This window comes from Scyliorhinus torazame, chromosome 6 (genome assembly GCF_047496885.1).
Source record: "Scyliorhinus torazame isolate Kashiwa2021f chromosome 6, sScyTor2.1, whole genome shotgun sequence".
In the NCBI taxonomy this organism is placed as follows: Eukaryota; Metazoa; Chordata; class Chondrichthyes; order Carcharhiniformes; family Scyliorhinidae; genus Scyliorhinus; species Scyliorhinus torazame.
Window position 1 is genome coordinate 149330593 of NC_092712.1, and position 16984 is coordinate 149347576.

General features: G+C 45.2%; 1 protein-coding gene across 6 annotated transcripts in view; it reads left to right on the forward strand.

The window, feature by feature from the left end:
• The window catches only part of LOC140425064 (tyrosine-protein phosphatase non-receptor type 3-like), a 422164-nt gene extending 408453 nt beyond the window's left edge, over positions 1 to 13711 (forward strand). For all 6 annotated transcript variants that reach the window (XM_072508895.1, XM_072508894.1, XM_072508892.1 and 3 more), the window contains 2 exons: positions 1408 to 1543; positions 11049 to 13711. In XM_072508895.1, coding sequence (XP_072364996.1) covers positions 1408 to 1543; positions 11049 to 11138 — 226 coding nt within the window. In that variant the 3' untranslated portion in view covers positions 11139 to 13711. The remainder of the gene's footprint in view (positions 1 to 1407; positions 1544 to 11048) is intronic.
• The last annotated feature ends 3273 nt before the right edge of the window (positions 13712 to 16984 follow it).

Sequence of the window (16984 nt, forward strand, 5' to 3'; positions counted from 1 at the left end):
TGATGTTCCCGACTTTACCTTTGGAACTCCAGCAGCTGAGGCACGACCGAGTCCAGAGACACATCATCTGCCTGGGGCTCAGCAGAGTCCTGGCCTCAAGCAGTCCTCTGAATGCTGACTCCCTCACACATCCCTGGCTCCGATTGCCCTGCATCAGAGAGATTGATGCAGGGCAGTTTGACACCAATTTGACACCAAAGCTCCTCTTAGTCCCAACGAGGTGTGTGTCTCTGCAGTGGTGGAGGGTACAGCTGAAAGCTGTGAGGCATCTTCAGTCTTCACTTCAGATAATTCATTGGAGCTGGTCTGTGGGGTGGACTGTAGTGCCTGGCTGGTGGAGGCATTGGGCTGCTCCCCTGATGTACCTGCAAGAGAAGGGAGATGAAATTAGTGCATGGCAGGAGCCTAAGGATAGAAGAGACAAGACTTCTGTTAGGATGGTATGCTGTTGCTATGGGTCCTTATTTTGTTTTTTGGCTCCCACCTCACCCTCGGTGCAGGAGCAATCATCTTCCTCCCCGGCTAGAGGTGGTCTCTCCTTGAATGCCAAGAGGATTTTTAACTTTTTTGGTATCCTTCCATCCCTATTATGAGCCAGCTTGTCCTGCAAGAAAAGAGACAGGAAGAGTAGAAGCGTACCAGGACAGATGGTAAGGAGGCTGGAATATGCGGTTGGTGAGTGGGAGCAGGGAGATGATGGGGAGATGAAGTGTTGTTTGGTAGAGCGAGTAGTAGTGTCTTTGAGGTGGCAATGAGTGAGCTCCCGGTGAATGAGTGATGTGTGGGTGAATGTTGACAAATGAGAAGAGTGACTTACCCTGGCTGACCGGAGGAGATAATTCTTCCTCTTCCTGAACTCGATACCCGTCCTCCTCTGAATGGGGATGGTGCTTACCAGCCCTGCCATCGCCTCCCATATGAGGTTGGTGACTTAGCTCGATGGTCTCCTTCCTACCTGTGTGTACAAGATGTGGCTCCTCTCCTCTACAGCATCAAGCATTCAGGTGAGGGAGCCCTCATCTTTGCAGCTATTCTCTTGTTGGGAGCACTGGGGCCGCCTTTAAACAGAGCGCACTGCTGATTGTGGGGTTCAGCTGATGGCGGGGTGGCCGAATCAGAGGCCCCCGCCACAGAGGTGGCAAGAAACCCATGAAATTTTTATTAAGTAGCTAAAAATATAGCAGGAAAACCCAATAACACCACTGGCGGGCTACCGTCTGCTTTTCCCGCCTGAGATGACACTTTACTTTTTTTAAATTGAAAATTCTGTCCTTTGTTTTTATATAAGTAGGTCTATCACTCATTCAGTCACCCGTATGTGAATTGCTCAGTTATCCTTAATACATGTATTAATTGTTTTGCCTCTAATCCACGCTTCGTTTAAATTCTTTGTTGATTTCTTTGCAGTGCTGGAATTGGTCGAACTGGTGTCCTTATTGCCATGGAGACAGCAATGTGTTTAATTGAAAACAGCCAACCTGTATACCCACTGGATATCGTTAGAACAATGAGAGACCAGCGAGCCATGATGGTACAGACATCGGTAAGATCTGGATAATAAGTGTGAAAGAATAATGAAGCTATTTATTTAATTAAATTTTAAGATCTTGAAGGAATATTCAAGTGAATTTTCAAGCTAAACACTATGAATTTTGGCTAATTTATTGTCTTCCGTCTCCCTCAGATATGTGCATTAGATATTTCATGTACCATTTATATCTCGCCTCATTCTCTGACAGCACAATCTTCTTCTTTGTCCTCATCAATTACCAAACTAAATCATTTTAAAATGTACAAAAGCTGTACAGATTTAATCTCCTATTCTCTTGAAATTATAAAGTTGCCTCTGGCAACGGTAAACTGCACTACAGTAATGCATCAATATGTTGCATCACCTTAAATTTCTTCCAATTATTTTTACAGATTAAGTTATGGCATCTTTCTTGCACCATTGCTGTCAGCTTAAACATTGTAATGCACTGCAACCTAAAAGTCATTAGTTGAACTGATTGTGAGGAGCACGATTAAGATTCACACCTGAAATTTTGGGAAAAATTTATAAAGAGTGACACCAATAACTTGACTTGCAAGTACAGAGCATCTTTCTGCCACATCAAATGATAATGCTGTCATTCTAACAAATTAAAAAATTTAATTACCCATTTGTATCATTTGACAGTTTATCCTCATTGTCTGGTTGCATAATGTCGTATGGATCTAGAATTTGAACATGTTACAGATGAGCAAACATTTTTTCTTTGCATAGACCTCCTGATCTCAAATTCCATGCTGCTTTGATCCATTTCTTACAACTGTTTTCATGCATCGAGCCTCTCTCATGAACATGGATATCAAAGCTTTTCTGGGATTTCCCTTTGAGGAGAGTTTTTCACTTGAATATCACCATGGGTTTTAATTTTGCATCATCCGCCATACAAGATGGAAAAACAGTGAACCATGTCTTTGCATGGCCAGTCAGCTTTACAGGGCTTTTTTTTTTTAAAACCAATCTCGGTAACAGCTTGTTTGCTGGTATGCCAAGGTTCATCAGTGTTTCGTCGATATTTCTAGTTCAGGCTAATCGTATACATTCTCCCCTCGATGTCGAATGAAAAATGGAATTTGGTGATTTTTGCCATGCAGTTCATGTGGCACACGCTTTGAAATTTTCATTCCCTGACAAAATACTAATTCTTCATGAATCTTATACACCACCTGGCACTGGCCTTGAATTCTGGAATAGTGCTTCTCTTCATTTCTCCAGGGGTGTAAAATAGGATGGTCCCCCAGGTAATAATATGATCATTTTGGCAATGCTTGTTAACCCGTTCTGCCACTTCTTTTTCCTTCCATTTAAATTGAGCTTTGTACTTGTTATTCTTTCTCAGAGACATTGTAATAGACCATGTGGTGCCCATTAATCTTCTGGATTGGCTGGGAAATTGCCACTCGAATTGGAAAAAATGTAAAGGTTCCATGCATGTACCTTTCCATTAATGAACCGCAGCAATTGTCAAAATAATTGAGAACAAAGAGGCAGACTCATTTTTAAAAAAAAACTGAAACAGCTGCTATCCTTAGTTTATGGATCCATGCAGAGCTACAGAAAAAAACAATGTGATTCTACCCTTTGAAATTCCATTGACCTGTCAATCAAAAGGCAGGCAATGGAGTGTGAAATTCTGTGTAAACAATCCAGTTCAAAGCACTCAGCCTCTTAGGCATACACACAGACATCTGTACTTCAAAAGGCAGTGCAGTTGACTGAGTAAACCAGTTCAAAAAGTTTCCAGCACTTTAAAGGGATTACTTTCACCTTCATTTCACAGACCTTTAAACTTGGCCTACTGGCAGATGTTTTAAAGGGCTTAGTAGTACAAATGGGATCGTTTTCAGTTTATTATGAGAAAGCTTTATTTCTTAAATATTGACTTACTGTTTGAATGGTTTGGGGCACACTTTTACTTAATTTGATTTTTACATACTGAGTGGTTTAAAAGCTACAGGTGGGAGAGCAGCCAAAAGAGCTCCATCCCAGGGAAGACCCCTGACATAAGCCCCTCCTGTCCCTTGAACACAATTATTCATGAAGGAACACCCTGAGCATCCTGGCAGCAATTGTTGGAAAGGTACTTACCACCTTGTCACCCCTCAGACTACAAACCGCCAGGTGCATGTTCCTCAATACTTGCCCCAAATCACACCAATGGGACTCTCAGCTGGGTGGGCCGGAGCATCCCAGCTGGCTTATGAATGGTATGACCTGCCTGTCAATTACGTTTAAAATAGCTCTAATGAGCTACCTACATAGTCCTGCTGAGTCGGGATGGAAATCCTGACCGGGACATCGAGAAACCCACTATGGCTGGCAGGGGCGGGCTCGGAGGCTCATGACGCGTTTGCCACCCGGCGCAATTCTTCGGCCGATTGCGCATCCCACTTCCAGCAGGTGGACCCGGAGAATCCTCGCCAATGCCCCCAACACCTGAAGGCAGGCCATGCACATAGACTATAATAGTCAAAAACAATTCAAGTTCCCTAACTTTACCAAATATCAAAGAAATATTAAAACTAAGTTCCAAACAGTTTGCCAAATTTCAGTGCCTAAAGATCAAAAGATTATCACCAGGTTTACAGCCCCCAAAGAAAACTATAAAACAAGACAGCAAATACATCCTGGAGTGTGAAGCATTCACTCTGGTATTCTAAAACTCAGACTAATTTAAATTACAGTTTCTCCTTGAGTATAATTTCCTAGTTCTGTAACAGTATTTGAAAAAGCTTCGAAAGTAGCATGTCAATAAATAGATCACAAATTTCCTTGGTTTTAATTCTGCTGGTTACACTGGGATTGCACCTCTTGGCATGTCTCAATTTGCAAGATTATTAGATGCCTCACATGAATTGAGTTATTTCAGACACATCTTCCCTACCCATCTGACCGTGCCAGCAAGAAACTTGAGATCTGCCTGCTGCACTCCACCAGTGCTGACAATGGTCCCATCACCCTCTGGCACACTGAGAAGAGGGACTGACCAAACAATTTCTGTTTAAGCTATTTGCCTGGCTTGACCTCACGTGGGAACTACAAAAAACATTGCAAAGGTCACAAATGGCATCCTAAGTGACTGTGACCATGGTAAATTATCCCTCATCTTTCTCAACCTGTCTGCAAACTTTGGAATGGTTGACCACACCATCATAGAACTTACAGTGCAGGAGGCCATTTGGCCCATCAAGTCTTCACCGGCCCTTGGAAAGAGCACCCCACTTAAGCCCACGCCTCCACCCTATCCCAGTAACCCCACCTAACCTTTTTGGATATTAAGGGCAAATTATCATGGCCAATCCACCTATCCTGCACATCTTTGGACTGTGGGAGAAAACTGGAGCACCCGGAGGAAACCCATGCACACACGGGGAGGATGTGCAGACTCCGCACAGACAGTGACCCAAGCCGGGAATCAAACCTGCGACCCTAGAGCTGCGAAGAAACTGTGTTACCGTGCTGCCCCAAAACCTCTACACAGTCATCCAGCGGGGGTAGCAATGTTCCTTCAGCTGTCCAGCGCCAGTCTCTGGAATCTTCCCCCTAAGCCTATCTGCCTTTCTATGCCTCTCTCTCCCCGATTAAGGCACTCCTTGGCCAGGCATTTGATCACCTCTCCTTATGTAGCTTTGTCAAATTTTGTTTGATAATACCCCTCCTGTGAAGCCACTTGGACATTTCACTATGTAAAAGGCACTATTTCAAATTCATGCTGTCATTGTTGTTGTACACATCCACTCATGAAGAGTAACAGCAACTACAGCAATATTGGATCCTAACAAGAGGCTCAAGAGCAGGAACTTCCAGTTAGGGGTACTCAACCCAGTTATTTTCAAAGTGGTTCTACCAGGTTTCTGCCAGAAGTTTTAAAACTTTTACCAATTGATCTCACTTGGATCTGCATCATCCCACTGCTGCCTAATCTTTTTACTACCTAAAATTCACTTTCCTAATTCTGCTCCTACACAGCCTCCTAAGGCAACTTACTATCCTGAATGTCACAGCTCACATCTTTACCCGCATGAATTCTCAACCCCTAATCATGCTTATGGTTACCAAACTTCACTGGCTCATTACCTTCACAGAAAACCCATCCATCAAAAGTGCATACCAGAAATCCCAGGATCGGCTGCAGGCACATTTCCAAGTATTTAAAATAATGTTTAGAAAATCTTGTGCAGCATTCACCAGAATCTCCCATAAGCAATCTTGGCAGGTGAACTCCCCATCAGAGCCATAAAGTCAGAAAATGCCACTTCCTATGCCCTCTAAATGATTTTTAATTCTTTTTCCCACCTTTCAAATCACATTCCTTATCCATTAAGTGATCTCCAGCTGTATTTCACTGCATGCATGCACCCTCCATTCCTTCAGTGCCAGTTTGTACCACTTTCCCATGTTACACAGGCAATGGTTATCCTTTTTTTGTAAGGGCCCCGAAGAATCCAGCACAAGTTTTAAGGATACAAAATAATAAAGTTTATTTACTATAACAATATATACATAGTAATAGCAGTAACTTCCCTTGCTACCTTCTCCTTCCTCTTGGTTCCTGGACTGGCCAGCTTATTTATAGTAGAGGTTTCTCCGCCCCCCTCATTGGGGAAGTTCATACTCCCATAGGATTGTGGGATAATCATTAGTCCCCAGCCAATCGTCAGTAGGCAGGTTATAACATCCCTCCCCCCCAAAGTCCAAGGAATCCACCGTAGGCCCTGGCGAAGGGAGGCGTCAAACTCGTTTGGCCGCAGGCCGGACGCCATTTGCACGCGGCGCTGGATCAGGCGGCGTATAACGAGACGGAGACCGGCGCTTCCGTGATGAACGGCGCAGTTGTACATCCACAGCCTGTGGACCCGAGGATTCCCCCTCTGATTCATCCTGTGTCTCCATCTCGGAGTCAGAGTCTGATTTGGAGGACTACCTTCCCTGGTTTCTGGTCTTTGCCGCTGTTGAACTGAGCTCTGGGGGCGGGGAATCTTTTGCGGGGATGATCTTCTGGACCGGACGTGGTCTACATGTTTTCGCTGGAGACGACCCTGAGCTTGCACTTGGTACGATATAGGGCCCGTTTGGCGAAAGATTACCCCAGGAACCCAATGGGCACCACCAGCAAAATTCCGCACGAATACTGGGTCACCGGGCGCAAACTGCCGAATCGGACGATGCTGAGACAATCCCGGTCCCTGCCGTTCTTGTGTGCGGCGTACTTTTGCGCCAATGTCCGGGAAGACCATACTAAGGCGGGTGCGAAGTCTCCGGCCCATTAGGAGTTCTGCGGGAGCTACCCCAGTCACTGTAAGGGGGGTGGTCCTGTACGTAAACAAAAACCGAGCCAGTCTCGTGTCCATTGATCCGGAAGGCTGCTTCTTTAGGCCTCTTTTGAATGTTTGCACTGCACGCTCTGCCAACCCATTTGAAGCCGGGTGGTAAGGGGCAGTGCGGATATGGCGGATGCCGTTCATCTTTGTAAACCTAGCAAACTCCTCACTCGTGAATGGAGTGCCATTATCCGTGACCAGCACCTCGGGGAGGCCATGCGTGCTAAATGATAAACGCATTTTTTCAATTGTTGCGCAGGACGTTGTCCCCTGCATCTTATGCACCTCCAGCCATTTGGACTGGGCGTCAATTAGTAGAAGGAACATGGATCCCTGAAAAGGGCCTGCGAAATCTGCATGTAAGCGTGCCCAAGGCCGCCCTGGCCATTCCCAGTGATGTAGGGGCGCGGCCGGCGGAAGCTTCTGATGCTCCTGGCAAATGGAGCAGTTTTGGGCCACCTTCTCAATGTCGGTGTCGAGGCCTGGCCACCAGACATAACTCCGGGCCAACATTTTCATCTTGGTCACGCCCGGATGCCCATTGTGCAAGTCTGATAATATCAGCTCCTGGCCTTTTTCCGGGACAACCACACGCGTCCCCCACAAGAGGATGCCGTCTTCCACGCTGAACTCTGACAGCTTGGAGGAAAATGCCCGTAACTCGCCTGGGAGCTGTCTATGCTTCCCACCATACAGGACTATGTGCCGAACCTTTGACAGGACTGGCTCCGTCTGGGTCCACTCACGGATCTGTGATGCCGTGACAGGCAAAGTGTCCATAAAGTTTAGGGTTGCGACCACCTCACCGGTCGTGGGGGTCAACATGGGGCCGGTCGATAAAGGCAATCGGCTCAGTGCGTCGGCATTTGCTATCTGCGTACTCATATAATACTCATATGCAGCAAGCAACAAAGCCCAGCGCTGGATCCGTGCAGAAGCAATGGGCGGTATCGGCTTATCCTCTCTGAAGAGTCCCAGCAGGGGCTTATGATCAGTCACGATAGTGAAATGAAGGCCGTACACATACTGGTGGAAGCGTTTCACCGCGAAAACCACTGCCAGGCCCTCCTCCTCGATCTGCGCGTACTTCTCCGCTGCAGTCAATGTGCGGGAGGCGAAAGCTATCGGTCGCTCGGCCCCGTTCTCCATCTTGTGGGACAGGACAGCCCCAATACCATACGGGGATGCATCACATGTGACGAGCAAAGGCTTTCCCGGATCATAGTGGGTTAGTAACCCAGACGACGACAATTGTTGCTTTACCCGCCGGAAAGCGGTTTCTTGCGGCTGACCCCAAACCCAGGTGTGATTTTTCTTTAGCAGCAGGTGTAAGGGGGCCAGCGTAGTTGCCAGATTGGGGAGGAACTTCCCGTAATAGTTTACGAGACCGAGAAAAGAACGAAGATGCAAAGTGTCAGTCGGGGTGGGGGCATGTTGAATTGCACGCACCTTCTCTGCGACGGGGTGCAGACCCTCGCGGACCCACCCGATAACCTAGGTAGACTACTTCTTTTGCCTGAAATACGCACTTTGTGTGACGTAAACGGACTCCAGCCTCCGAAAGGCGTTTAAGGACAGCCTCCAGATTTTCCAAATGCTCTTGCTCCGATGTCCCTGTAATCAACACGTCATCTAGGTAGACAGCCACACGTGGTAAACCTCTCAAAATGCCCTCCATAACACGTTGAAAAATTGCGCAGGCAGAGGATACTCCAAAGGGCAACCGTGTATATTCATACAGGCCCCGGTGTGTGTTAATTGTTACATATGGTCGGGAGGCAGGGTCCAGCTCCAACTGCAGGTAGGCGTGACTCATATCTAATTTTGTGAATGAGAGTCCGCCTGCAAGTTTCGCGTAGAGATCCTCTATGCGAGGCATTGGGTATCGGTCGAGTCGGGAAACTGTATTCACTGTAAGTTTATAGTCGCCACACAAGCGAACTGTGGCATCTGGCTTCATTACTGGCACAATTGGTGCTGCCCAGTCAGCAAAACGGACAGGCCTGATAATACCCAAACTCTCCAAACGAGTGAGCTCCCCTTCTACCTTCTCGAGCAAAGCGTAAGGCACTGGGCGCGCCCGGAAATAGCGCGGTGTGGCTCCTGGTTCAACTTGGATACGGGCTACGGCCCCTTTTATTTTCCCCAGACCAGGCTGGAATACCTCTGGGTATCGTCCTAGCACCTCAGTCAACCCTCCAGAAACTGTTTGGAGGATGTGCTGCCATTGCAACCGCAAATGGCGCAACCAGTCCCGACCCAACAGGCTGGGCCCATGGCCACGCACTACGATAAGTGGGAAACGCCCCTCCTGGCGTCCATAGACAACAGGGGTCATTGTAGTTCCTGCAATGTCCAGTGGTTCCCCCGTGTAGGTGGCCAACCTGGCCTGTGAGTCAGTTAGTGTAAGGGTCTGTATACCCTGCTTGATGCGGTCGAATGTCCTCTGGGCGATCACGGAGACCGCTGCGCCAGTATCCAACTCCATCTCCAGCGGGTGGCCATTGACCCGTACTGTCACCTTAATGGGGGCTACACGGGGAGCTGCCACACAATGCAGCTGCAGGCAGTCGTCCTCCGTCTCCACGTCCTCAGGAGTGGTCGCCGCAGGTTCATCCACATGGAAGGTACGGCCTCTGGGCTGGTCCCAGTTACGGCCTCTGGGCTGGTCCCAGTTTCGGTCGGAATGACGGCGCCTCTGGCGTCCCCAGGACCGCCGTCCGCGACGGGGTCGGCGCCTACAAGTCTGACACGGACATGGCTCCTCATCCATTGGCTCTGGAGAAGGCTCCCTTCGGGGAGGAATGTCCGATGGCCACTGGCGTCGGTCTGGTCGTTGCCTCGCCCAAGGTACCGCAGGAGTGTGGGGGGACGTTTTTGGGCGGAAAGGGTTTCGCCCCAAGGCATGCACTTCCATTCCCTGTAGCTCCTGTACTCCTCGCTCTGCGCTCTCTCGGGACAAGACTATTTGTATTGCCTGTTGAAAAGTCAATGTTGGCTCCGCTAACAACTTTCTCTGGGTGGCCGCATTGTTAATACCGCAAACCAAACGGTCGCGTAACATTTCTGACAAGGTCTCACCATAGTCACAGTATTCCGCAATCCCGCGTAGCCTGGATAAAAAAATCGGCAAGGGATTCTCCAGGGGTCCTCTCAGCGGTATTAAACCGGTAACGCTGGACTATCGTGGACGGGGTTGGGTTAAAGTGTTGCCCCACTATATTCACAAGTTCGTCAAACGTTTTGGTGTCCGGCGCAGCTGGGTACGTAAGGCTCCTAATCACCCCAAACGTATGCAGCCCGCAGGCAGTGAGCAATATGACCACCTGGCGCTCGTTTTCAGTGATATTGTTTGCCCGGAAATAGTAACGCATCCGTTGCGTGTACTGGTTCCAGCTTTCCAGCGCAGCATCAAAAACATCCAAACGTCCGTAGAGGCATGGTATAATAGAAAACAACTTCCAACCTGTATCCAACAAAAATCCAGGGAGGTGGCTTCAGCAGTGTAGACAGCTATTCACTTTTACCTTCGTCGCCAGTTTTGTAAGGGCCCCGAAGAATCCAGCACGAGTTTTAAGGATACAAAATAATAAAGTTTATTTACTATAACAATATATACATAGTAGTAGCAGTAACTTCCCTTGCTACCTTCTCCTTCCTCTTGGTTCCTGGACTGGCCAGCTTATTTATAGTAGGAGTTTCTCCGCCCCCCTCATTGGGGAAGTTCATACTCCCATAGGATTGTGGGATAATCATTCGTCCCCAGCCAATCGTCAGTAGGCAGGTTATAACACCTTTCAATCATTTTATTTATGCCTTTGGAAACCTCTCCCTGTACCTTTTATGCATTGCCATCTCCTTCCCTATTTCAAAAAGCACCCTTCTGTTTATTGTGATTTCCCAAGGGAAAAAGGATCCACAATCTGTCAATTCTCAATAGGTGCTTTACAGAAACTTCCAAAAAGTGGTTCAGATTTTGTGAATTTTCTTTATGGGTGGAATAAGCCATCAATGATGTTTATGATGATGTGTGATCTGTGAACATCCATAGATGAACTGACTTTATTTTTTTGCATATTATTGGCCAATAGTTTTTTTTTTACAGTAGCTGATGATTATCTTGTATGTTTTAATTTAATGTAATGAAAGCATATTTTAAGTTTAATTTTTTTTTCCAGAGTCAATACAAATTTGTATGTGAAGCCATCCTCCGTGTGTATGAGGAAGGTTTAATTCGACCATTGGAAGCATGCCAGGCTGCCAGTTAGTACAGCTGTTGGAGAATTTTGACTAATTTCTATGGATCGAAACAAACATGAAAATGTAGTGCACATCTCCGTGCTTGGCCAGCTCCATAAATCTTAAAGGAAACCTGGCTGATGATTGAGCACACCTGACGTCCGGCACTTTACACCGATGTTTAAATGAGGAATATATCAGTACACCATTGTTAAAGAGGCACCATATTTGAGTATATTGTCCTGTGTGTTTTCAAGTTATAAATTTGGGTTTGTTGTTGGCCTCCTTGCCATTCCAATGTACCTTTTCAGCAAAGCACGAAGGACCAGGCTGCATTTCGAATTTAACAAATTGACAGTTTAATCCATGACACACAGACACAATATTGAACAATGGGCTCATTTAAAGGCTAAAAATGCAACAAGCCTTGTTTAATGGTTCTGGTTAATGCTGCTAACTTTTTGTTTTTCATTTAATTATCTGATAGTTATTGGTTTAAAACAGTTAGAGTAATATCTGACTACTTATCACTTTGATTTCATCTCATTCACAGATTAGCTATGCCTCTTATTCCATGAAATCAGAACAGCTTTGAACTGGAAAGCACTACAGTTTTCTACACTGTAGGACAACACAGTATAACTTTATACAAAATGCAGACTCAGTGGGGCGGGATTCTCCACTCCCACGCCGAAGTGGCCGCGCCGTCGTGAACGCCGTTGAGGTTCACGACGGCGCGGAACGGCCCCGGTCCCGACTGATTCAGGCCCTGACAATGGGCCAGGATCGGGGCCGCGTCATCTACACGCGCCAGGCCTTGTCACCTGCGTAAAAGCAGCGCCGCATAGATGACGCGGCCGGCGCCGCATAACGGACGTCATCCGCGCATGCGTGGTTGCCGTCCTCTCTAAATCCGCCCCGCAAGAAGATGGGGGACGGATCGTGCGGGGCCGCGGAAGGAAGGAGGTCCTCCTTCAGAGAGGACGGCCCGACGATCGGTGGGCACCGATCGCGGGCCACCCCACATTCCAGGTGAAGCCCGGTGCAGGATCCCCCCCCCCCCCGCAGGCCGCCCCCCCAGCGTTCATGCACCGCCCACGACTGCAGCGACCAGGTGTGGACGGCGCCGAGGGGAACCCGCCGTTTTGGCCTGGCCGCTCGGCCCATCCGGGCCTCAGAATAGCGGGGGTGCCGGAGAATCGCCATTTTGGGTATCTCCGGCGATTCTCCGGCCTGCGGCCTGCGAAACTCGACCGGGCCGTTCCCGCCGCTTGGGAGAATCGCGGGAGGGCGTCGGACCGGCGTCCCCGGAAATTTTGGCGGCCCAGGCGATTTTCCCAACCGGCGTGGGAGTGGAGAATCGCGCCCCGTGTATAAATGCATGTATGCACAGAGAGTGCATATTTGGCCCTTCTAATTAGACTAAAATTTAATGAATTATTCATACATTGTATGTAAGTGTAATTAAGAAGTACAACAGTAATACTGCAATACAATTGATCCTTTATAAATCTTCATACAAAAAAGGGTGATCTGTTTTAGTCAAGGGTCCAAATTTTGAATCACAGCTTTGACTTGGTATTCAGGCCTGTCTGTCCTCATAGGACATTATATTTTTTATACAGTTCCTATAAAGGCCAGCTGCATGCTTTAAGACTGAGGGGAAACATCATGGAACCAGTCCCCCCGCCCCCCCCCCCCCCAAAAAAAACCCTCCCCTCACAGAATTAATACAAAACCATAAGTGTGTGGAATCCCTGGCAGAAGGAGGTAACAGTGAAAAGTAAGGTGATTCAAATTGTAAGGCATCACATTACTATGTTTATTCAGGCTAAATTAAACCTTTTGTAGATTATATTTCAGAAACTGTGGAAAATCAATAACTCAGAATGACCGAGGAAGAAGTCCACTTTGCAGTGTTGCAAGGAGAAGGATTGATTGGCTGCTTGTCTTTTCAATATTGCTTGTCTGTATATTTAGTTTATGGTACAGTGCAGTACAGTTTGGTAGTATCAAGTGTAGTATAGTTCAGTGCAATATAGTTTATGTGGTACCACATGCAAACTATTACAACGTTTGAGAAAGTTCTTCATCTTAGTGCTGTAATTTTGTTTAACTTTATCTTACAATCACATTTAGTTGCATTTGTAACTAGTTCTGTTGAGGGTAACATTGTTAAGAGGTGAAGCCCCTGTTTACATACATGAGATGGGTTTGCCAAATTTTGAATCTCTTTCTGGTAGCCTATAATATGCAAAATTGAGACATGCTAAGTGTTTCTAGCCAGGCTGAGCCCCTTCCTAAGCCAAGAAGGGAAAGCAGTGCTATTTGGATGAGATGCAGAGGAGTTGATGATAACATGCACTGTAAATTCTATGAAACTCTATGTACCCAGTTAAAACTGTTCCATAAAACACTTTGTACACTGCTGGTAAAGGAAAAGCAATTTGTTACTTCCATTGTTACAGCAATTTTAAAATTAGGTTTCATTTTTAAAAATTACTTGAATTGTAATTATTATACATAGAATAAAGCAGTATTGTTACAAAAATATAATGGTTTCACTGTAGAATTAGTGCCAATTAAAACAAACGTTTGTTGACATGTTAAGCCAAATAATTATTTGAAGTACAGAGTCATAACCAAAGATATGCTGTACTGAACAACTTTTCACGTAAATTTATCCAAACTTGCATTTCATCATTTATATTCACAAGAACCAAAGTCTTATTCTAATTCTGTTCAGTCCTGTCTCATATTTCCCAAAAGACCCCGTGCCAGATTTTGTAATTTGATGGAATAGAACTTAATGCAGTACAGTTCTTGTAATTTACACTGGGTATGGGGAGAGCATTACTATGCAGGTATCACTAGTTTTCCCTTATGTACCCTTATCTATATATTTTTTTGCTTCATTATATACGTGTTATTTACTTGTGCGCTTTAAAATTGTTGAAACGCAGATGCACAATTGCTGCTGTGATGTTTCAGAAAGTGTGCTCATAAATTAAGCAGTACGTTTGATTTGTAATATGTAATTTATTTGATCCCAATACTGCCATTAGTCCTTAATCTATAACAGTTGTGAAATTTCCTCCACAATCAGCTTAAAATTGGATGGGGTATGGTGGTAAAGGGAAACCATTTGGTTTGTGACTCCTGATTGTCCCAATCTGAGTTCACCATTATCTCCCCTTCCCAGGATCATTGCTGGCCCCTCTTTCCCCACTTGCTGCATGCAATTACTGGCAGAGCCCAAGTTCATGATTCATTTCCTTTCTGCCCATCTTCAGTCCCTGCTGCTAACAGGGGCTACCATGCCATGATGGTAGGCCTGAGTAGGAATAAATCCAGATCATTAAAATGTTTTGGGACGGGTACAAAAGATCACATTTTTTAAAAGCTGGTGGAAGGCTGGTCTTCAGAGGACTAGAATACAGGCAAAAGCAAATGATGTTACAGCTATACAAAACCTTGGTTAGATGTGCTCAGTTGAGTTATCACATTGTACCTCAGGAAGGATATGTTGGCCTTGGAGGAATGCCCTTGGACTGATACCCAGGCTCCAAGAGGTATATTGTGAGGAGAGATTACTCAAACTAGTGTGATTCTTGGAAATTTAAAAGGGTGATTTGTTCAAAGCTCTTGCAATATAAATGGGAACTGATAGGGTAAATAGGGAGAACTGTTTGCACTAGTTAGGAAGTCAAGAAAGAGCAGTCTAAAAATTAAGAGTCAAGCTTTTCAGGGGTGAAGTTAGGAAACATTTCCACATTTAAAGAGTGGAAAAAGTTTGGAATTCTCTTCCACAAACAACAGTTGATGCTAGGTTAATTGTTAATTTTAAAACTTAGATTTTTGTTAACCAAAGGTATTAAGGGATATGGGGCAAAGCTAGTTTATATGGAGTTAGGTCACTGATCAGCCATGATCTCACTAAGTGGCAGAATTGGTTTTAGGGACTAAATGGAGAACTTCCTGGCCATGTGGAGTTTGCACATTCTCCCCGTGTTTGCGTGGGTCTCATCCCCACAACACAAAATATGTGCAGGCTAAATGGATTGGCCATGCTAAATTCCCCATTAATTGGAAAAAATAAAATTGGGTACTCTAAATTTATTTTTTATAAACAAACTAAATGGAGAACTCCTCTTCCTGTTCATCTAATTGGCCCCATCATTTTTTAACTGTCCTTTTTATTATGCTTAAAAAATTCACAATTTCCCCATTGCGTTGACTGTCAGTCTTCACTCATTTTCCTCCTTGCCAAAATGACAGATGGGGAAGGCTTCTGTAACTGTTAGAACTTCATAATTTTCTTCTGTATCATTTCATATGCCTCTATTTAAATTCACATTTGCTCAAAAATACTTAACTGTGGAATTCTTAGCTTTGATTCACTCTTATTTCTCTAGTAAGAATATATTTAGGCTGTAGCTTATCCATCTTGTGAGTCAGTATTTCCCACTGCTCATCTGCTGTTTCATCTGACTTTTTTCCAACCAGTCCATCTCCTTCATTCTATGGAAATGAACTAATTTCTCAGCCTACATGAAGGACTTTTTAAAATCTTTTTTCAGGTGGAATTAATTATAATATGGTCACTATTTCACTGTTGTTCTCCTACCTTTGATCTTGTTCTCCTGCTTCAGACCAGATCCTGTATTGCATCAATCTTTGTTGGGCATGCACAGACACATCTCAGCATCAATTCTAACAGCATCAAAATTCTCAACCTAAAATTTGAGTTCAAACAACTAACTTGTACCACAGATTCTAGCACTGCTAATCCCCTCCATATAACCATCCCAAATGTCATCCACCTTGAACCTAATTGTTTTCATATGTAATCTTTTCTAATTTCTATCACTCAAGATTACCACGAGCACACTCATTATTCCTACTAAAATATGTGCCTGGTTGAACTCTGTCAGGATTTAATATCTCTGATGAAATTTTGAGCATTCATAGAGGTTGAACTACATTCGAAGAATTAAAAATAATATATTGAAAACAAGTAATCTAACATTCGCTAACTTAGGTAACTGCCTGTATTTATTATGTTTTTACAGCACAGAAACAAGCCAAACTGGTTCATGCCAGTGTTTATGCTCCACACGATCCTGCCCTACTTCATTTAACATCATCAACATAGCTTTGTATTTCTTTCACCTTTGTGTGGGACCATAAGACATAGCAGTGGAAGTAAGGCCATTCGGCCCATCGAGTCCACTCCACCATTCAATCATGGCTGATTTCAACTCCATTTACCCTCTCTCTCTCCATAGCCCTTAATTCCTCGAGAAATCAAGAATTTATCAACTTCTGTCTTAAAGACACTCAACGTCCCGGCCTCCACAATGAATTCCACAGACCCACCACTCTCTGGCTGAAGAAATTTCTCCTCATCTCTGTTCTAAAGTGACTCCCCTTTATTCTAAGACTGTGCCCCCGGGTCCTAGTCTCCCCTACTATTGGAAACAACTTCCCTACGTCCACCCTATCTAAGCCATTCATTATCTTGTAAGTTTCTATTGGATCTCCCCTCAACCTCCTAAACTCCAATGAATATAATCCCAGGATCCTCAGATGTTCATCGTATGTTAGGCCTACCATCCGTGTGAATCTCCTCTGGACCCGCTCCAGTGCCAGTATGTCCTTCCTGAGGTGTGGGGCCCAAAATCTTTACTTGTCTTCTCAACTATTCGTCATGGTCGCAAGTTCCATTTTCTAACCATTTTGGGTAAAGATGATGCTGAGTTTCTTGTTCTCTTGAGTGACCATCTTATATTTAAAGCATCTAGTTCTGATCTCCCCAGCAACTTGGGAGCATTGTCTCTCCATCTATTAAATTGTTTCATAATTTTTATCAGGC